Source organism: Micropterus salmoides, unplaced genomic scaffold (assembly GCF_014851395.1).
Source record: "Micropterus salmoides isolate LMB-PRFRI ecotype aquatic unplaced genomic scaffold, ASM1485139v1 Ms_hic_scaffold_19, whole genome shotgun sequence".
Lineage (NCBI taxonomy): Eukaryota > Metazoa > Chordata > Actinopteri > Centrarchiformes > Centrarchidae > Micropterus > Micropterus salmoides.
In genome coordinates, this window is record NW_024041039.1 from 28,913,085 (window position 1) to 28,935,488 (window position 22,404).

Below are 22,404 nucleotides of genomic sequence, written 5' to 3' on the forward strand. Positions count from 1 at the left end.
CACTATGTTGCAACAAAGGTATTCTCCTTCTGGTGAGAGGAGTTACATCCATCGAAGAGAGTTTGTTGTTGGACTCGCCTGTCTGTGAGATTCTTTGAAGACATTTTTTTTTTTATTTCAGTGCACACACTCCCTATTCTGTCTTTTCTTACTGACATTTATAGAAAATATCTCTGACTTGTGGGTTAGCTATGTGTGGTGCTGTGGTCTTTGCTCTTAATATTCTTTTGTATAGAGTTTATTTTTTTATTTATTTTTTTTCTTTCTGAAAAGGTGAAACATCTTACTCAAAACACATGGTACCAATTCTGTCCATATGCTAAATAAGTATAGTCTACTGTACGTGTTTACACATTTTGATTTGGTTTTCAGTCCTACGACGGTGGTTGACTTCTTGCAGGGGTAAATTTCCATGGTAACTTATGCTGAACGGCTAACCTGCTGCAGACTAGGGGTCTCATTTATAAATGGTGTTTTATGTACAAAACAGTGTTTGAAATGTGCATAAGGAAAGGTTGTGATCCATAAAAAAAACAAACTTGATGGGAGAATGTGCGGTCCTCCACGCAAACTAGCTATGCATTCTGACATAAACTGGAGAAATGAGAAACAGCGACTCACATGGTAGAATGGTGAAACATTTGAAATGGATACTATTGTGTAAATTAATCAAAATATTACCTCTGAGTATTATAGGCCAATAAAACAATATAATTTAATAATATTAATTAATTTGCCAAACAGATGAAAGCTTTTCTGAATTAGCAAACACCTGTTTGATTTTTTTTTTCCCCGAATTGCGCAATAAAAAAAATCAACAAGCTCATTTGCAGCGCACACAAAAAAAACACGATTTAGGATTATAAACACAAACAGCACTATCTGTTTCTGCAAAAGAATGCAGGAGAACAAATTACATTTAAATTGATGCTGTTTTCAATGTGTCAACTGAATACGAGTGCAAAGTTTCATATTATTATCAGATGTTAGTTGCCTTATGGTACTTGAGCCAAACGCTGTGCGTTGCTTGTAAAAATATAACACTATTTATTAAGTAAATCTTTCAGTGTGCCGCTCAAGTCACATTTCTTTGTAATCATCGGCAGCCTCGTTAAGTGAGTGGAGTGTTTGTATAGCCTAAATAAATGTGCAAACAAGTGGAATTCATTTGGTTGACTCTCTTTTCAAACTAGGGAAGCCAAATTATGTCCCTGGGTCATCCCGTCCTCCACCTCCTTCACTACTCCAATGCCCCTTCCTGCAGATCGGTTATGAAGTGGTGGAGCTCTGGTGCCTTCTTTCCTCCGGTACACAAGCGTTGCGTTTTACCCACCAAACAACATGTTTCAGCTTCGTCTAAAAGAATGTCAGTGTCACACCGGGTTAAATTTCGTTTCGTAGCTTTTCTGTTAGAATTCGCCTTCCTTGGCTTCATGCAGTCAGTACGTATTAATATTGATGAGGGGCGTTTCACTGACCATTTATAGGCAACTATAAAGTGTTTAAAGGATCTGGCAAGGAGCTCGCTTCAATGGGTCTCTACTAGCGCCTCACCCTTTGCTTTGTGGGTGCAGGTAATGTGGGGAAGTTTTCAGTAGCATAAATATTGAGATTCAGTCTTTCAAACGCTATTTAAGCAGCTTTTATGGCATCGATGGATTTTGTGTTTCATTGCTTTAATTTAGAACAATGTTTGGAACACTTAAATAAATTAATCAGATTTTTGAAGTGATGACAAGGTCTTGAAAGGGAGTTAGAATGAGGCTTTTTATGACACTACGCCAACACACAGCAGAGTTGAAAGAAGAAGGTTGAATAAAGTTGTCATAGACGCCATAAGACATCAAATAAACGCATTCATAATATAGACTACGCCTGTTTATTTAGGCATTCGTGCTGTTGCCGATTGTCTATCTGCGTGTGTGAGCTGCAGCTGTGTTACTTTAGACTACGTTTGTTCTTAATTTCTAAATTATGATGCTCTGCTAGCAGCAGACTTGTCCATGTTTGTGATTGGTCATCTGCTGCTAGCACGCGTTCATGTGAGCGCCCTCATGTCTGGATTGGGAAAACTTGGGCTGACTTACCAAGTTGATAACCAGCTTCGTGTGACTGCTTTGATGACGATTGTTAGGGTTAGTGAAGCCAGCTAACCAAAAGATATGCTGGGTATGTTTAACTTGCTTTGTAGTACAGGCCCCAGGTTTGTATTTTATGGACGACTATCCATTAGGTCATTATATGGATAGAACACCACAGTATCATGTTTTCAATAATATCTACTCTTTGTGGAACCTCTCCTACCTGTTGAAAATGGGTGAAATAATCTCTGCTCACTTTTTAAGCAGATAGGCACCCTCATTGACTACCTTGACTGCTATGACGGAGAGCAGTTAAGTGAAAAATGGTCAAGACAGCTGAGGAGCTTGAATTATCTGAGAGCACCATGGGCATTTATAAAGCAGAACGAACTGGCTCTGCCTAGTAATGTGTCGGTCACAAACAAGTCGGCTTTATGAGCAGGCTGTTGTAAACGATGGGAGCTGGCTCCTGTTTGAGAGCTGATATCCCCATTTATTTATTTTTTGCAACAAATAAGAATATAACTTAGGCAGTGACCAGCAGAAGCTTTACTAAATAAAGAGCTTTTTGAGAGCCGAAAGAGCTGGCTCTCAGAAAGGAATCCCTGCAAAGACCTGTAATTCCCATTACTAGCTCCTACAAGTCGAGATGATTGGTCTGTCTCCTGACAGACGTGGCGGTATTGGAGCTTCAATGATTGGTCACGGCAGAACACGCTTCCTATAGTGAGATACTGAACAAGCTTGGAAGAGAACAATAAAAGCATGCTTGAGGAATCCAGGGGATGATAAAGAATGAAACAGTGGCAGTGAACTATGTTAAGAATAAACATTTTTAATAATTTGATAGAAAGTATAGACGTAATTCTAAAGGGGAAGTGGTTTTAAGGTGGATATTGTTTTGCAGTGTATCAATATTTGTTTAATATGGAAGTAGACTTTCAAATAAAATAATATTTAGCCACTGGATATTGCATCAGTACCTACTTGTGTACTTTTTGCCTCTTAGTATTCAACGGGATTCAGCAGAAAGCGGTCTCTCCAGGCTGGTTATCAGATAAAGGCAAGTCTGCCTGGCTGACTGATAGTCATGCTCTGCCATGACAATAATGAGCAGCAGCCGCTGACCGATAAGAAGGGGAAAAAGCAATATCACAAGCACTTTTAATTAGGATTGGTGACTGCCAAGAGTACAGTAAATCAGCTGTGAACAGTCCGCTAAAATAAAGTCAAACACTTCTTTCTACAAAACCCTATGCTTAGGATGAGATGTAAAAGGCACTTATTGTCATTTATAACACACATGACAGAATCCTACATAATAGTAATTTGTGGTAACTGTACCATCCATCTGAGGACATTGAGATTAATATGTTGAGAATTTGGGATTTTTTATTCTCTTCTTCTTTTAGTCCTTTAAATAAATACGAGTCATTAGTTCCTCAACATTTGTATTCTTGCCAGTGTTCAGAGTTGCTGTGCAGAAAGGGGAAATAAAACAAATGTTGATTTTTAAGTTTTCACATCGTACAGATTCCCCTACTTCTTAAACTATTTAAAAGCTCTGGATTATCTGAAAAATGTATTGTCACAAATATCTATTTTGAAAATGCATGGTTTTCAGAAGACGGGGACATTCCTGTTGGGAAATAGAATTTACAGAAAATTTCTCATTTATGAATCAATACATTGTGACAGCTTTGATTTAATTCAGATTTTTTAAATCTGATAATTGATTAACTGGATCAAAATGCTTAGAAGTCCTAAATTTTCCTTAAGTACACAAGAATTATCAGCAAAATATACTTACAGTATATTATTTTTAATTTGCACATTTATTTTTGGACTAATGTTTTTTTAATATTTTATTTATTCAGGGAAGTTTCACTGAGAGGAAGCCTCCCTTTTTACAGGAACACCCTGATCACATTCACATCTGGAAGCTGCCCAACCACAGTCTGATCTGCTGGGCCACTGAACAGCACTTGAAATTTTAAATTGTGGATAACCTTGCTTACTTGTTAACTAGTTGTCATGTTGTTGTGTTTTGACCAACCTTTTAATAAATTTTTCAAACCATTCCAACAAGGTGGCATAAACATACAAATATACAAATTATGCATACGGAAGTACAAAAAAGGGGGGGGGTTAGCAGTCATATAGACTACTAGAACAGTGTGCAGTGTGTTTGCAGTGTGTGTGCTTTTACAGTTATGACGAAAGGTAAATATTTTCTGGTTTTCCCTCTGATGTCCTCCGGCTGCTTTGCCTCAACTCTATAATTTATGAAGATTCCTGATGGACCGGTAGCTTTACTTGTTGCTAATGCTACAGCTTGCTAACCGCTAGTTGTTGCTAACAGTAGCTCCTGTTATCAGCTGCCTCTGAAACGGTGGTCCAAAGCTTCTGTACTAATGTTACTGGTGTAAACACCAACACAACCGGAGCACCAAGCTTGCAGTCCGGGAGGAATCTGCAATAGGATGGTTAGCTGATATATGAAAGGTAGAGTATTCTGCGGTTTTGCCAATGAGGGAATTAGATTGCTTTTTTCCCCAATACCTAAAAATGTATTAAGGAAAATCTGTGTAATCTTGCCAATTTACTTCCCATTTATACAGTTTCCAAACATGTCTGTGTTTAACATGCAGGTCATTCATGTTTTCCTGTATTAATGTCTCCTACTTAAATTTAACTGATCTGATTGGGTTTATCTGGCTTGATCGGTAGATGAATGTTTATGGGATATTTCATAATAATATTGCTTATTGCCTAAAAGAAGCATATAAGGTGAATATGACTGGTCCAATCACAGAACCTTGTGGAACTCTGCATACATGTAGGATAAGTAAAACTGAGATCGATCTGATAAATAGGACTTAAAACAGCTTAGAGCTGTTTCTTTGATGCCAGTTAAATGTTTCAGTCTCTGTAATAGGATGTGATGGTAAATTATGTCAAATGCTAACAAGTACAGGTACAAATACTTTGTCTGATGCAATTAGAAGGTCATTTTTACCTGTGCTGTCTGTGTGCTATGATGCACTCTAAAACCTGACTGACAAAAAATATTGCTATGTAGAAAGTCACAACTGATTGGTGACTGCACTCTGAAGGATCTTAGAGAGAAAGGGAAGGTTAGATATTGGTCTATAGTTGGCTGAAACCCCTGGATCAAGAGTGGGTTTAGAAGTGGTTTAATTACAGCTACATGAAAGGACAGTGGTTCTGTGGCCTGTTAATAAAGAAAGATTGATCATGTCCTGTAAAATGTGCTAACTAAGTGAAAAAATTCTTTAAGCAGCCTGTTTTGGACAGGGTCTAAGAGACAGGCTGGCGGCTTAGATGAAAAAATCATTGAAGTTAGTTGGTAAAGATCAGTAAAACAAAAGCAGTCTAAATATGTATCAGGTTTTACAGCTGTTTCTAAGGTTCCTGAATTTGAAGATAATTCGGTACCAGTTGAAGGCAGTGTGATAAATTTTGTATATAATTGAATTTTATCATCAAAAGGAGCTCAAGAAGTTATTACTTCTGAGGGCTGTAGGAATACATGGCTTAATAGAGCGGTGACTGTCAGCCTGGCTACAGTGCTGAAAAGAAATCTGGGGTTGTTCTTAGTTTCCTCTGTTAGTGGCCATTAATAGGCTACCCTGGTATTACAGAGAGCCTTCCTATTTGTTTTAAGATGGACTTGCTGGACTACAAGAGATTCTTCTAGATTGGTGGAACGCCATTTCCTTTCAAGTTACCGTGATGTTTGCTTTTATTTGCGGGATTGGTGGTTTTACCATGGAGCTAACCTTCTTTGTTTTATTAACTGTTTTCTCAATTTGGGAGGGACTGAAGTTATCATAGGAGTCCTCTGTTCTTTTAAGACAATGAATTAATTGGAGTATTAGGAATTCAAAAGTTATTAAGGAAACACTATTATTAATTGTTCAATTTCAATGTCATATGCCAGAGCAAGGTAGAAGGTGTGGTTAAGAGTGGGTTTATGAACACTCTGGCAGAAGCCAATCTAATAATAAGATAAAAGCAGTACTAAGGATATCATTGTCAATGTCCACATGAATATTAAAATCACCTGTAATAATAACTTTATCTGTGTTAAGGACTAAACTTTATAAGAACTCTGAGAAATCAGATATGTTCAGATTATGGACCAGGACCACAGTTCACTATAACAAATTCAAATGGCTGTAGTGTTTTCCAGGTTGGGTGTGAAAGACTAAGAACAGGGCTTTCGAGTGAGTTTTTCTTCAGTTTAGGGTTGCTTAATAGGCTTTAGTCAAAGATGGCTGCAACTCCACCTCCTTGGCCGGATGGTGCCATGAGGAATGTGAGTATTAATGTGACTTGGATTCCTTTAGGCTAGAATGTTCTTCATAACCCAGCCAAGTTTAAGTAAGACAAAATAAATCGGTATGATACTCCGATATTAAATCATTAACTAGTACAGCTTTAGATGACAGAAATCTTAATCAGAATTATTAAAGTGGTCGGGGAAGAACAGACACCGTCACTATGGGGTTTTGGGTAGGTAACTGCTCTAATACTGAGTCCGACGTCGTCTTTGCATACGTGCTCACCGACTCAACATTAAATTTAATCGGGAGTCATTACCACCAATGTGAATAACAATCTTACTATAATACATTCTACTGCTACACATATCCTTAGCTAGCAGCTTTAAATAGGATTCCATGTTGCTCGCACTGGCCCCAGAAGTGCATTTGACTATAGTTGTTGGTGTCATTAACTTTGACGTTTTTCAAGATAGAACTGCCCATAAACAGAGTTGGTTTTTCAGCAGGTGTGTCGCTGAGTAGGGTGAAAATGTTAGAAACGTGAACAGGTTGGTAGTGAAACTGTGGGCTTATGGTTAAGGCTATGCCCCCTTCTGACATTTACCCAGGCTCCCTAGTTTCGTGGCTGCTCAGGAGCTGCTGGGAACTGCAAACAGATGAAACATCTGGTCGGTCCGCACTGGCCACTGGGGGCAGGCTAACGACAGCAGCTAACGATTGAGTTTCCATGGTGCGTAGCCGCATTTCCAATTCTCTAAGCCTCACCTCCAACGTGACAAATAAACTGCATTTATTACATATACCATAGACGCTAAAGGAGGCAGAGGAATAGGCACCCCGTATCAACAGTAGCATGATAAATCAACAAATGTGTTGATCATGTAGTGATCCTGTCTATACCAGTGGAGCTGGGATGGAGCAGGTTAACAGTTTCAGGGTAGCTTACAAAGAACCTGTCATGTTCATCTCCAGCTCAGACAGCAAAGTTCCCTTGTCAGCTTTTACAGAGGAGCAATAGAAAGCATCCTGACTGGAAACATCACAAACTGGCATGAGAAGTGCATTGCCCAGGACAGGAGGGCTCTACAGCGGGTGATTTTTGTGTGCAGCACAATGGAACTACAAATGTAAACTTTGTTATACAACCTTGTGTTGTAAAATTACATTAAATGAAACCTTGAGTACTGATACTTGAGGCTTTTTTTCTCCCAGGTTACCTTCTTCACTTGTCACTAGCTTATTATTTATATTGTCCGCATTCATGTCATGTGCTGCTATCATTGGGTTTAACTGCAGGAAAGCACCCAAAGATGTGTTCGTTTCAGTCAAATTAATTCTGATGTACCCATCATAACTCTTTGCCTCTCTTTTTCTGACAGTGGTAGAACTGAGAGGCCAGTGGATCCCTTGTCAACTCCATTTCCCAGCGGACAACATGAAGGAGGAAATTCCACTCACCCTGATATCCAGAGAAGTCCATTCCATCAGACCTTGCACCATGAGTCTTGAAAACATCTGTTCTGAAGTGTAAAAAACATCACCACCTCCTCCTGTCCCCCTCTGTCGGTCTTCTCTGTAACCCATAGGAGGAAAACAACAATTCCTCCATTACTACTGGACATCTTATTGATGTGATTGACCTTAAGACTGTTAACCACAACGACTGTTATCTTGCTACTGCCCTTTTCCCTTTTTAAAAAGATATTTTTATGAGAAATATTTATCTTAATATACTTCGGTACATATTGTGGACACTGTGGATCCCTGAAATTCCGTGTAACCACCCTAAGATTTCAATCTGATTTGAATTCCCATCAGACACCTTCTTGGATTAATAAATTTTTTTGCAGCTATGGATCTTGTAGGCTTTTCTATCAAGCTGCAAGTGTTCCTCAGCACATGTCTGGGACTGGAATTTTTAGGTATACCAGGTCAGTGGGCACGCTACCTCCGCTGGGACGCCAGCACCCGCGGTGACCTCAGCTTCCAGTTCAAGACAGAGGCCTCTGAGGCGCTGCTGTTGTACTTTGATGATGGAGGCTACTGTGACTTTCTGCAGCTGTCGGTAGTGGAGGGGCGACTGCAGCTGCGTTTCAGCATTGACTGTGCTGAGACGACAGTGGTGTCTGACAGACGGGTGGATGATGGCAGCTGGCATTTTGCCACTCTAAGTAGGTATAACCTGCGCACAGTGCTGGTACTAGATGGCCAGGCCAAAGCAGATGAAGTGCGGCCTCAGCGTCTGTTCATGAAAATAGTCAGCAACCTGTTCCTGGGTGGAGTGCCTCAGGATATCCGCAGCGGTGCGCTCACACTGCCTACCGTGCGAAACATGCAGCCCTTCAGGGGCACAATTACAGACCTCAAATATGGCATCTCACAGCCCCTGTTCCTGGGAAGCCTTAAGGTGCCCCTAGAGTCAGAAGGGTGGTGCACTGTGAACCCATGCGAAAATGGCGGTACGTGTTCAGTGGTGGATGGAGAGCCGGTCTGTGACTGTTCCAAAACAGAATACATGGGCCGCTTCTGCAGTGAAGGTAAAGTATGCATTTAGCCATTTACCTTTTAAAGTTTCTGACAATGCTGTCATTCACCCAGACAGACTTTGGCAGGACTCCAACTGTGAAACACTCACTCACTTCAACTTTGATTTTTGCTCAGTTCTGTTTAAAATTTGTATTTATTGCGTTTCCAACTGAAGCCATTATTCCAAAATTGCCTCACAATCCATTGCTGTTCCTGGGGGCTTGATTTGAATCAAAACAAATTAGAAACGTGGCCAGTAAATCACAGGCCTTGGACCAAAGCCAGTTAAAGCTAATGAAGTACTAAGGGAAATGGCGGGGGGGCATCCAAATAATTTATCGGAAAAAAATGGCTTGACTGAGTGTTCTTTCACATTTGGAGAGCAGAACTCGTCCAGCTTAGACAAAGCATATTTGATTTGGTTGTTTTTCCCTTGTGCGATGATTGAGGTGATTTCACCTGAATTAATTTGTCACCTTATAGGCATGTTAAAGACCAATGTCATGATTTTGAAGTTTTCAGTATTCTTCACAGAACTTGGCTTTTTTTAATTCTCTATAAGGATTGTTTTTGCTATTACACCAGGTGTCTTGGCTCTGAGGCAGTTTGACTTTGTGGATTTGCTTGGCTCTCCCAGTGATTGCTATTGTGTTTGTGTGTGTGAGCTGTAAAATCAGAAAGCTAATCTGAGCACGGTTAGCCAGTGAGGTTCAGGTTAATGACATTGGTCCTGCAGGCAGTGATAAGGACGCCTATAGGGAGAATGGGGCCTCCTGAGCCCCCTTTCTTCACCCAATCATGAGATGGCAGGTGTTTTATATCACATCCTTTTGTGCTTACAATTTTGCCAAAGCTGTGTTTCAATCGCTCTACAGCTGGCTGTACCCAGACCAAAATTGATTCCTATTAAAAGAAAAGCCTTTACTCATTCCCTGCCACCATTTCGTCCCTGCAGGCACTTTCACTTGCTTTATGCTGAAACTGGATTTCTTTTGATTTGATAAATCTTTAGTGCAGAACATTCTGTGATAATGCCTGTTTTGTTGTGGCAATTGGTGAAGATGCAGTTAGCACATGAAATGCATCGAGACACCTCTGCTTTTGAAAAAAACCCTCGTCATGTACTTCATTATTCACAGTCAGTATACATACTTCAGGCTTCCAGGAGCTGAGGAGTACACAATTGGACTCCTTATGAGATAATCAATGGCACTTAGATGAGAAAGTCACTGAACTCTTTGTTTCCATTTAATGAATTCAGATCAGTGGTAATTTGTTTTAATATGTTGTATGTCTGCTATTTTTGTTTGACTTTTGAGAGCTCTTCCAAACCTCTCACAAATATGGAATTTACATCCCATTTGGGCTGATGCCAAATCCCTGGCACACAAACAAAAGGCAGGGCAATCTGAAATTTAAAGATTAGGTTTTTTATCTATTGCTGCAGGTGTTTCAAATAAAGGAGAGGATGGGGTGGGGCGTGTCTGTGCTTTTCCTCTTCTCTGCGTCTTTGTGGTGGCCAGTCTGCTCTGCTTTTGCTCAGCTGATTGATCGGATGGCATTTAACTGACATGGTGGGCTTCGGGAGTAGAAATGTTTACGCTTCAGTTCCTCTCTTTTAGTTGTCTTTCACTGCAGACACATGAGAACAGCAGAAAACATGCGTAAAGTATTAAAGAAATATTGCAAGCTCAGCCGGTACTTTTGTCACAACATCAGGTAATTAGAGGACTTGCTGCAGCTGCTGGCTGCTGACTGACACACAGAGCAGGATCATCCAAGCCTCTCGGATCCTCTAATCAACTGCTTTGATAAAGTTCATTGTTTTACCTAATGTCAAAGGCTCTTTCTATGCTCTTTGATTAGACAAGGTTAAGGCTTCCAGTTTCACAGCAGTGTGTGTTCTCCAGCTGGTGGTGGTCCCACAGCATGAAGTGAAATTTGGCTGTACTTCAGTCAAACTGTGGTGAAGTTCGTGATATCAGTAGCTGATTTGGTCTGGTAGAGGCACAACCCACACTGATGATGATTTATTAGCGCCACTTTTTTTTAGTCTCATTACTGCTGGCTTTGCACATACTGCCCCTGGTTTTCCTGCCAACACTGCTGTGAAACTAAAAGCCTAAAAGTCTAATATTAGGATGGCAGGTTCATTACACCCCATATTATGAAAGTGTTTGACAGAGAGACATACTGATGATTTTGCATAGAATTAATCCTATGGGGACCATGGGATTCATCTATTATGTTCAAGGTATATAAATGTTTCCCCCAGGAAGCTGGTTAGCAGAGCTGGTAAGTGCTGTGGATAAATCTGTGGCCTTTGCCGTGTCATGTAGCACCACTGCTGGTTTCCCCTGACACTTAATAAGCCTACTATTATGCTACATTATAGAATTTTGTTCATAGAAATTCTGACGGCAGAATGGGCGCCACCACTATAAAATGCTGTGGGAGACCAATATGGGTCAAGGGGGAAACTGTGACCTTAGGGCAACCAACATCAGTAGGAATCATCCTCTGGAGACCATGAATAAACACAGTAGAATATTTAAAACAAATGTATAATGAAAGCTAACAAATAAATTAATACAACAACAAAAAGCCTGTGTAAAGATTCGGTGCATTTCATTCATTTTTACACAGACCTATTCAATATCATGAAGGTTTTAACAGTGTTACACAGGACTACACAGACTACAATTTTTTTCCCCCAGCACCAGATAGAATTATGTGCTTCATGCTTAACATATATTCTGCCACCATTTTGAACTCATTTAGTTGAGAAGTATTTGAATATGGTGTTCTTAGTCATACTTTGTGCTGGCATTCCAGCTCTGCAACTATAGGCATTGCTACATATAGTATCCTCCCACTCATGCATCCTTTCACAGTTCTTTTCCCAAAGAAACGCGCACCACCTCACCACCCTCTAGCTCCTCAGCACTGTCATGTGTGACTCAGTAAGGGCAATGGTGACCCTTGTAGGTTGCTTTTCCCAACCTTGATTTACAACCCCCACATTGGGAACCGTTCCCCAGTGTTAATTTCCCTCTGCCTCCTGCAAGGCAGTGATAGGTGAGTGGAAGCAGGGAACTCAAGCAGCCCTGGGAGAATCTTAATTGTTGATTCCTATGGGATAAATAACATGCTTAATGAAGCTGGCTAAGGTGAACTGGTGAAGTACCTGCTTTTTTGAATACATCAGGGAGAGAATATGACATGACTAAAAGTCTGCAAAACATGAACTGTATTGATGAAAGGTGTATTTACATGGTTTTAAAATGATTTTGAGATACTGAGAAAAAGTCACATTGTTTCAGTTGTTAAATATTTAAAATACAAACTGTAAACACAAAGTGAAAAATATCCCATAAGTCTGTGAATGATGTGGAGGAAGGAAAACTGCTGTACAGAATCTTGTTCTATGTTTTCTGTGACACAGTGTCTCTCTGTATTTACCTGGTGCTATTTTATTCTGAACTAAAAAATGTAGGCACTATATTATGTAAATTCACATGTTAGAATTCAAATATCAAATCCAAATATAAAATAAGGGCAAAAAATGTAAGTCAGATTCTCAAAGGATAACACTGATTAGGGGTGGAATCACCTATACAGTACCACTTCCATCAGTACAACAACATATTTATGTTGTACCATTCTCTGATTTCTCTCTTTTTAAAACTAATATATTCCAAAGTCATACACGCATGAGAGAGAACTATTAAGATCAGATTTAGAAAATGGATATCAGAATTATTTTTTCACTAGGCTCTCAGGGCTTCCATAGTTTGCTTCGGTTTTCTGTAACTTTTTGTTTCCAACATTAAGTCCTTCAAATTAAACAACAAAATACACTGGTTATCCATGCCCTTTGCTAGAGGTCTGCCAACATCAGAGGATGTCACACTGCGCTAAATGTCAGGCTCAAACAGGAATCAACCCACAATCTCCCAGGTCTTTCCACATTATGACTTAAAAGCTCATGAACACACTCCAAGATCAATCCTGTCGGGCAAATTTATTTTTCTAAAAGTAGTAAAATTTAAGTATACAAATACTGCAAATACTGGGAATGGACAATAAGATACTCACCATATGTATGAGTTATTGTAAAATGTATACTTGATGAAGACCTTGAAGGTTAAAACACTGCAATTTTTGTGAACTATTTTCCCTTTGTATGCCACGGCTCCCACACAGTGGTAGGACAAATAACACCCTTCTCATATGCTTATGTTCCATGACATGTTGAGAAACATGCAGGTGGCCACTTCTGACCTGTGGCCACATGTTGGAACAGCCGTGATGTGCCCATACACTTCATTATGCTAAAATAGGAAGGTAATGTTGAAGGAGAAGTACCTTGCAGACCTCAGTCGTTTTTAGTGAATTTTTCCTCCCCGCAAAATCAACCAGTGGATTTCTGCAAATCCTGTTTTTTGTCAATCTAAAGAGTTTAAACCTTCCATAGGTTCCAGCTGTTTAAATACCCGTAGAGAAAGTACTGTATGCATACTGCTGTGCCAGTTTATCAATATCCGATTAAGACCAGTGCAAACAAGACTGTGAACTCCTGCTTTCTTTAATTAATGATTAATTGATTGAGTCAGAGGGAGTGAAAAACTAGCAGAATTGCTGAGTCTGATGAGTAGAATTGATGATGTTAGAGAGAGCCAGTGAAAAAGCTCCAGATCAGGCTGCTTCCCTTGAAGCAACTAACAGGGCTGGCGTCATTTGTACGCTTAGGATTAAAGAAGTAGTAATACGTTTGTCAACCTGTTCTCACTCCCTGACTCGTCACATCGACGCATAATCAATACCCATCGGCATCAGTTTGTTACGCATAGGGGATCCCTATAACTTCATAGTTCAGTGCAGTGGGGGAAGCCCTGTAGCGTCAGTTTTTGACGGGAATATATTTAACACAAAAGACTGAGTAAGGAGGTGGTTGGGGTTGATGGAGGGCCAGAACCCCGACTTTAAACCAGGAGACTGGGGTTCGTGTCCTGTGTGAAACAAATAGTCAACATTAAATATTTTTATTGTAGTTATGAGAGTTACGTAAATTGCGTAAGTTACGCAAGTGTTAACTGACCTACATATTTTAACCCAAACCATGATCTTTTCCTAACCCTAACCAAGTACTTGTTGTGTCTAAACCTCACCAAATTGCAACGTTTCACGACTTTAATAACGTGAATTTTGGCGATGTTTTGAAATGCTAGCAGTCTAACCAGGCACATTTATTGTTGCTAACTTTACCGGACGTTGCATATTTGTTGTTGCTAAGAGTTGCTAACTTGACCGTGAAGCCTTAAACGTCTAAAAATGACGCAAAAGGGGTACCCAGGGCGTTGCAAAGCAGTGCCAAAGGTCATTAACCAAGCGTCAATTTGTGATGAGTCTGGAGTGAGAATGTGTTGCATTTGCTGGGGACAAACCTCCTATTCATACATACAAGATCATTTTTGTTTAACCAGAAACGGTCGCTGTATTGCCTCGTCAAAGCCACCAGACTCCCTTGTCAAAACCCATAATTTTACCTCGCTGCCTCGATCTCTTAGTGGTTTTAATCTTTTAAAACCCCAAAGTCTCACAATAAACAAATAAAAATACCCCATCAAAATCACACGAACACAAAAAATAACAGACTGAGAGAGCAGCAGAGTAAAATGACTTTTAATCACTGGAGTTTGGTGGCTTTGACGAGAGCAATATAACGACGGTTTCTGGTTAAACTTTAAAGAAACAAGGATCCTTTCCATAATGTTGTCAGACACAATAACATTCGGAGCCTGTCAGTGGCAAAAACAAGCACTTTAGTGGACATACTTTTTCTGCTGCCTACCGCCTGCTGTACCTTCAATGCTAGACCAGTTTTAGAAAATTTTGTCCCAATAAGTCACATAGACACAAATGTGTGGGGTGAAAAATACTAATGGTTAACAATGGTTATATCTGCTTAATATGATTCTGAAATTGATGTGACCAAATGGAGACAACACAAAGGGTAATAATGGGGAAGCACATTTAAAGAAAGCAACGAGCCAGAACTACTCAGTAATATAATAGTAATATGTTGTAACAATATGGCAACTGTCAAACAATATACAAGTTCAATATTTGGATAGAAATATGGTGGTATATGGAAACAGGGTGACATTAATGGTATAATAACCTGATAATGATAAAGTAATATAGGTTGGCTTTTTTGCAATGAAAATGAACGCCATGAAAATACTTGGAAGTGAAACTCTGTACAGTATCACCTTACAACCAAAAGGAATGTTTGATTATTTTTATGATCATTGATTATTATTACATTATAATATAGTAATTATCAATTTTAAGTGTACGCAGTGACTTGTTACCTGGAAATACTTGTTAGCTTTTATATAATAACTATGAGTCAGAGCGGCAAAATGCTAAACTACCTTATTTTTAATTTGAATTTCATGGTAATATTCTCTACTTGCAGAGTGTAGTGTGACATATATTAATTTACGAACTGCACATCTATTTACTTCCTGTCAACTCAACATTACAGTTCACTTTTCACATTCAGGCTTTGTGCATATTATTAGTATTTACCGTTCTCTTTTGTATATAGTGTTTTAATAATTCTTTTAATGTGTTTATTACCCTTTGTGTTTGCCCCTTTATTATCCTGTTAAATATCAGTCTAATATTAACTGATACACCCATTGTTACTACTAAGCTATTTCCTAGCAATTACTTTCATAATTACAGAATATCTCTTAATTATGACCTCTTTAGTATCAAACTATTCCTCCACTATTACCATGTTATTACAGAGCTGTAAAGTGCTACCAAATTATGCTTTCTTTAGGCCAAACTATCTGAATCTAGACAGATATGTTGCACAGTTCACAATCAATAAGTCTCCCACTGAAAACTGTTTCATCAAATCACTATTGAGAAATAAATCTATTCTCTGATCTTACAGCACTGTGGTTAAGATTTGGTTTAGGGAAAGATCATGGTTTGGGTTAAAATAAGTACTTAGTTAAACTTAAGGAAACATCATGGACCCTTGCACCACTACAAATTACACAGATTAACAATTCTTGATTACAATGTTTTGCTAACCAGTTAGATAGAAATGTTTTTATGTGATTGCTACATGTACCTCCAGTAAAGAATTGTTACATTGCTAGTTAATAGGAACAAATATTGTGTAATAGGAATCTTCCTTTAAAAAAAATACACGAAACCTAGCTTCTCCAACCACGGTGGCTGGACTGATGTAGAAAATAATATGGGTATTTTTTCTTTAGTTCAAAGACACTATAAACTCAGTATTTCACTTTCACAACACCTCTGTTTGTCGTGCAGAAACTAGAAAAAACAACCCCTTTCAGTCTGTCTCAAGTCTCAGCACTATGCTGCTGTCACCCAGCCGACGATCTATCAGCTGTATGCCATTTACACCACAACGTGAGCAGATGGCTTTAGCCGCCCTCCCTGACTGTTTCTGCAGCCGCCCGTATGCTCATATCAACGTGAAACATAGCTGCTGGTGAAATCAGTCAGCAAGGAGGTTATAGCTGTTAAAATAATGATTCATATACTGGTTTACCTGCCATGTTAATAACATGTATAAAACAATCTGGTAAGCAGTGATGAAAGAAAGTAGAATTTGAAATGCATATTAATCACTACACTCTCCCAATTTATCCACCACATCATGAATCATCCCTTTAAGTAATCCACTTTGAGCCGTAATCCCTCGCTATCCTTGCCTCACCTTTTGGGTATTGAATTAAAAGAGCGAGTCATACTCTTACCTAGATTATGTGTCCACTGATGAATAAATAAGTTTGTCAAAGCGACGGTGAGTCACCCCAAAGAATGGTGATCTGATTGGATTTTATTTTTAGGGGGAACTTCAGAGGAGAGCTGGAGGATATGTATATTTGCTACATTCATAACACAGGAAAAAAAATGTTTCAGAGCCCCCTGATACAGTAATTGCATTGAGTTAAATGCTGGCTAGCTTGCAACTGGGAATTGTACCCGTGAGCATTCGATTGGTTTGTTGACTGGTTGGTACCTTATTAAATACAGTATATGTATGTGTTCGCTTGCCTCTCTCTGTGCATACACACACATCAAAGCCTGATTACTTTGGTGTGTGTGTGTGTGTGTGTGTGTGTGAGAGAGTAAGAGATAGAAACAGAGGCACAACACAGGGGCAGTAAATTGCCAAAGGAAATGGGTCAAGATAGAGAACAAAATAATGATGGAGCAGGTGGGAGGGCAAGTGAATACAGCTGATCATCAGGACAGACTGGGCTTTGAATGACGAGTAGGAGAGAGAGCTAGAAGATGAATTTGTTAATCTGATCTCTCCATCTTTTATCTACTCTGCCCCCAGTAATCCCTTCTGTCGTTCTCAGCAAAAATTACAGCATTGGTCATTTTGTCGAACACTTAACCTGACAAGCAACTATATGTTCTGGGAGTGAATGTCTATCTGGTGCAACACCTCATAGGGAAAAGGTGGACTGCTGTATTAATATAGTCCTGCCAGCAGTCAACATAGTTTGTTGTAATCTTTCCCAACCATAAACAAGTAATTTTATTTGCCTGAACTGAACCGGACCATAATTATAGCGATTGCACCAAGTTGGAAGCCCTTAAACCTGTATTCTATTGAACGGCCAGCAGAGGGCGACTCTTCTGGTTGCAGAAAGGTTGCAGAAAGAAGTCTGGCTCCATTAGAAATAATGGCACAATGAGGCTTCTTCTCACCTGATTTATTACCTCATTAAACACTTTCCTGATGAGTTTATGGTCTCAATCCCTAGTTTCATGTCTTCTTCAATACAATATGATGTTCACTACCATGGCAACCTGGCAATCAGGCTAGAGTGACTCGTACCCACGGCACTGTGTAAATTTAAGCAGCACCGTTGAAAAAGCTTATTAGGAGTTGGCTGTTCACTTTCTCTGGTGAGTACATTTAGTTTTAAGACTAAAGTGTTAAGTGCCCGGTTAAAATGACAGTTAACGTGAATTACAGATGCACCTAGCTAAGCAAGCTAGCTAGCTTCGCTCACGGCTCTTAGCTCCACCGTCTCGTCCAAATATGGTCACGTCCGGTGCCGCTGGTTGGCCAATATTTCCACCACGGATTATTTTTGCAGTTATAGGGGGAGCCCTATAACTGCAAAAATAATCCGACTGCACAGACACTAGGCTTGAAGTACATACACCTTGATCTGAAACCACAAAAAATGGTCATTTGTACATTTCTGCATCTTGTGTATTTACTCCTACACACAGTGTTCATTTCTGATTAAGGTGTTAGTATATGTATTTTTTAACAGGCTAGCAGTTTCCCTCTGCTTCCATTCTTTAAGCCTAGCTAAGCTGACAATGTCCAGATTTGTTATAGCATACAGACATGTGATTGATATCAGAGTCCAATAGAGTCATTCTGAGTACTGCAGGAGTTCTCCTACTAAAGACTTAATTTTTAATTGAGCAAAATTACTAATTATCTTTGTTGGTAGTAAACCTTTGCTTCAATAATCTTGCGTTATGTATGTGAGATTAACCAACTACAAGGATAAGATTTGTAAAGTTTAATGTATGTTACAGGTACAAGCATTCTCCACTTTTTATGTATATTTTTGTATTTATATTTATTATGTTCTCTTATTGTATGTGTTATATATTGCGTTGACCAATTGTGTTCCTTTTTTATCCACACCCTACATGTGTACCTAGCCACACCCCAAGTTCAATGCACTATTTTCATTCCCATAGGATCAGCAGCTTACAAGCAATAAAACAGGACTTGTTAACCTTTGAAGAGGGGGTGAACCGTATCATAGCCGTATCGCAGCATTAGGGCCACATGTAAAACATCTGAGTTTAAGATACTCTGAGAAACAAGTCTGAATTTTGAGTTTATTCTCAGAATAAATCCTCTTCAGCACTGTTTGAATGGGAGACTGCATGAGGCTGGTGTGATTGTTATTAACCCACCCCTAAGGTGTAAACAGGATCTTTTAAATATTAAAAAAAATTATAATTGGAGTTTTATATTACTTATTTTAACCTTACCTAACCCTAACTCTAACCTGAACCTTTAAACCAAGTCTAAACCTTCAGTCCTTTGAAATAATGAAGACCAGCCAAAATGTCCTCACTATAGTGGTTCAAACTGAAACTGGTTCTCACGAAGAGAACAATACAATCCCACATGTTTGTGTATATCCACGCTGAAAGCCACAATACACCGCTCCTCAAAACAGCCTCCACTATTATTTTGTATGTATGTATATGTGTCTATAAAAATCTCTAATAAATCAACATCTTCAGTAAGGTCGCTGAGGAACTGAAGCTTTAACAAGACATAACCGCGTGCACATCACCCAGCCTTGCTTTCCCACATGACCATTTGATCAACTCTCTTCATGTTGGAGCAAAGCTGACACGTTTTTTTGACCCCAGACAATTTATCTAGTGCCACCCTCAGGTCAAAATGTCCACTTGTCTACCACTTTAAATATGACAAAAGCGATATAAAATGTGGTCAGATTTTCCTACCGTTGTGTTGTGGAGATTCATTGTTTCCAGGGGAATCCTGGATGTTTGATGTTGGCCCCATGGCTTTAACAATCTTTATCCTTTTGCTCCATTACCACTGTGACTCTAAGAAAAGCAAAATCATCAGTATGGTCTCAACACTTTGGACAACATTTCAGACTCTAGGGACTGGAATGCAGACCTTTTAAATCTGTAGGTTTGTTCTTTCAGTCCTTGAACTTTGTCCACAAATGTCAGAAATCACTTAAAGGTTGAACTTTATTTTATCTTTAGTTTTTTTTTGTTAACTTATGTTTTGATTACTATGATTTAGCAAAAGTCCTGCAAATATTGATGAAATGAATTAACATGGCTGTACTGAAAGATACCAAAAATATTAAAGTGTGCTTCTCACTAGTGTGTTTATACATGCAGGGATAAGTCTTTTTCTTCACGCTGGATATTTCTGTCTGAATTTCATCTAATGGGACGGAATGATGGTTTAACTTGTCATTGCTGAAACCTTCTGCATTGTAAAGAACATACACATGGCTGTGCCCACTGCCAGCCCTTTGTATGTACAATTTGTTGTGAAATTATTGCATGACAGTCAACATGCAAGTAAGAAGAGTGTCTAATGCTGGCTTTGTTTGCTTGTTTTCTCTGTCTCCCTCTATTTCAGAGGTCAACAATATGCCAGGTGAGTTAAAATGGGGAAAAAATAAAACACAATGTAAATATATGGCAATTATTTGTATAGCTGCAGATTTCAGACAGGTTAGGGCAATACAAACATAGTATGGGCTTGTTGATTCTGCACTGTCAGACTACCGTGAACCACTCCAGCTTAAAAGGTAGACTCCCTGCTACATCAGGGTTTAACAGAATGACACACTAGACTGACTGGGCAAGGAAACAGTACTTACCTGGAAAGAAAATGTACCTGGAAAGTGATTATTAAAGCTTATTTTACAAATTTATTTTTATAAATTTAAAAGTTATTATAGATTATTATTCAAATGGATAGAATTCACCCATTCGCACTGGATATATTGAAAGAATCTGCAAAAGAAAATGCAAACGAATGCATGTTTTCACCCACAAGATTACTTAATTGAAAGAGCTTGAATCACTGGAAGACATTGTTTCATGTATACATTTGAGGAAGGTTACAATCTCCTTATCGCTCCACACAGATCTGATTTTTTTTGGACAGCTTTAACATCTGTTAGAGCTGGAGAACTGATTCAGGTGTAGGTTAAATTATTTTTTACCCTCCTCTCAATTTACAATAAGATAATAAATTACTTTGTAAATCAAATCACTACAAGATCATTGTTAAAGTGACTGTAATTGATATTTTCTTAATAACAATGTCTCAAATGACAATGTGAAGTGGGTTGCTTGTCGTGTTGACCCTACAGAGAACGACCACCTGAATCTGCAGTTCCTTCGGACTTTATGGAGCATCATGAGTTAAACTGTTCACTCATGGCTCTCGTGGCGTCGTTTTTGGTCACAGCAGACCGCTGAAAAAGCTGTCCCACTGTACACGACCTCACCAGGACCAAACAGCAGACAGAGATTAGCTGGTGAACATAGTGGATCTTTTAGCAGTTAAAAAGTCAGATAGGAGATGGTAGAGACCTAAAACAAAGAGTCTATTTTGGTCAGAAATATGACTCCATATTCATGAATTTGTTGCTCTGTGTCATATCAATTGCTGCAGGTTTAGGTCCATACAGCAGGTCAGTGATTGTGAGGTCTGTGAGGCTATCACTTCTACAGACATGCTGGAATTCCTTATGAAGAAGCCTCCTGCTCAGCCATAGGAAACTTGTGTCACCTGTTTGTGTGTTCTGATGTCATGCTTTCCCTCTTGGGGAAAAATATGTATCATCACAATACTAAAGAGTATTGAAACTAAGTGTTCCTTTCACTATTTCCCTTCCTTCTCTTTTATTTATCAAGGCCTTGCACATATGATGGCAGAACAAGGTATGCTTTTCCTTTCCTCTTTTCTATCATATCTTGGTTTTGTTTGTGATTCTAGTTTGGAGCAGCATGTTTTGGTGTTGGTGTGGAATGTATATGCAAGTGCATGGTTCTATATACATTGTCAAATACGTGATTTTATTATTCTTATATATTATGTTATATACTGCCCTACGAAGCCAAACACATTAAACACATTTGGTCAAAACACTGTTGCAAAGACTGCCATCTGACATTTGTTGTATTTAAAAAAAAAAAAAAAAAAATCAAAACAATTATATATTATATGCTCCCTGGCAGCATTCCCCACTCGATCCCTCGTCCCGTTCCTGAAAACCCCAAAGCTCCAAAGCTCTTGTGCTGGTGTTGTAATCAAAAGCAACACTCCCCCTCTGCTACTCTGAGCTCCAAGTCTGGGTAGAATAGTAGACCGACAACTGAGCTAACTAGCAAACGGCAGCTAGAGTTAGCAGCAGTACGTTCCAGTAAGGACTTCTGTGTTACAAGAGAAAAGGTCCGTGTTGCAACAATCTCCTGATACCTTCGTCCCGGTGACAAAGCTCCCGAATGGAGTTTGAGGTGGTGTTGTGTTTTTCTGCACTCTTCTCACTGACATACGGTTTACTCGACTATTAGGGGGCAGCCCTTTTACATATAGAAGTATGTACATTCCAAGGAAACAAAATGTAAAATTAGCAGGAAAGTCATACTACAGTAACTGTAGTCCTTAATCATTGGCCTCAAGAAGAGAGCTATTTTAAGTTAAAGCTACCTAGTGAGATAGCTACAACTCACTGTTTTTCCCAGTTTATTCTAATTGAAAAAGATATTTTAATCAACAAACATCATGGTTATTTATTTTAAACAAACAGGTAGAGCCTACCTAAATGTAGTTCTGATGGAGAATAATTAGCATCTCCTTACAG

At 39.0% G+C, this 22,404-nt stretch overlaps 1 protein-coding gene across 1 annotated transcript in view; it reads left to right on the forward strand.

Annotated features, from left to right (window-relative positions):
* Window positions 1-21,481, forward strand: part of LOC119910948 (neurexin-3a-like) — a gene marked incomplete at its 3' end in the record, with an annotated part of 30,773 nt that extends 9,292 nt beyond the window's left edge. Inside the window, 3 exon segments of the mRNA XM_038729816.1 lie at window positions 7,771-8,928; window positions 20,166-20,183; window positions 21,455-21,481. Of these exon segments, the coding sequence (XP_038585744.1) occupies window positions 8,244-8,928; window positions 20,166-20,183; window positions 21,455-21,481 (730 nt within the window).
* Between the last annotated feature and the right edge of the window lie 923 nt (window positions 21,482-22,404).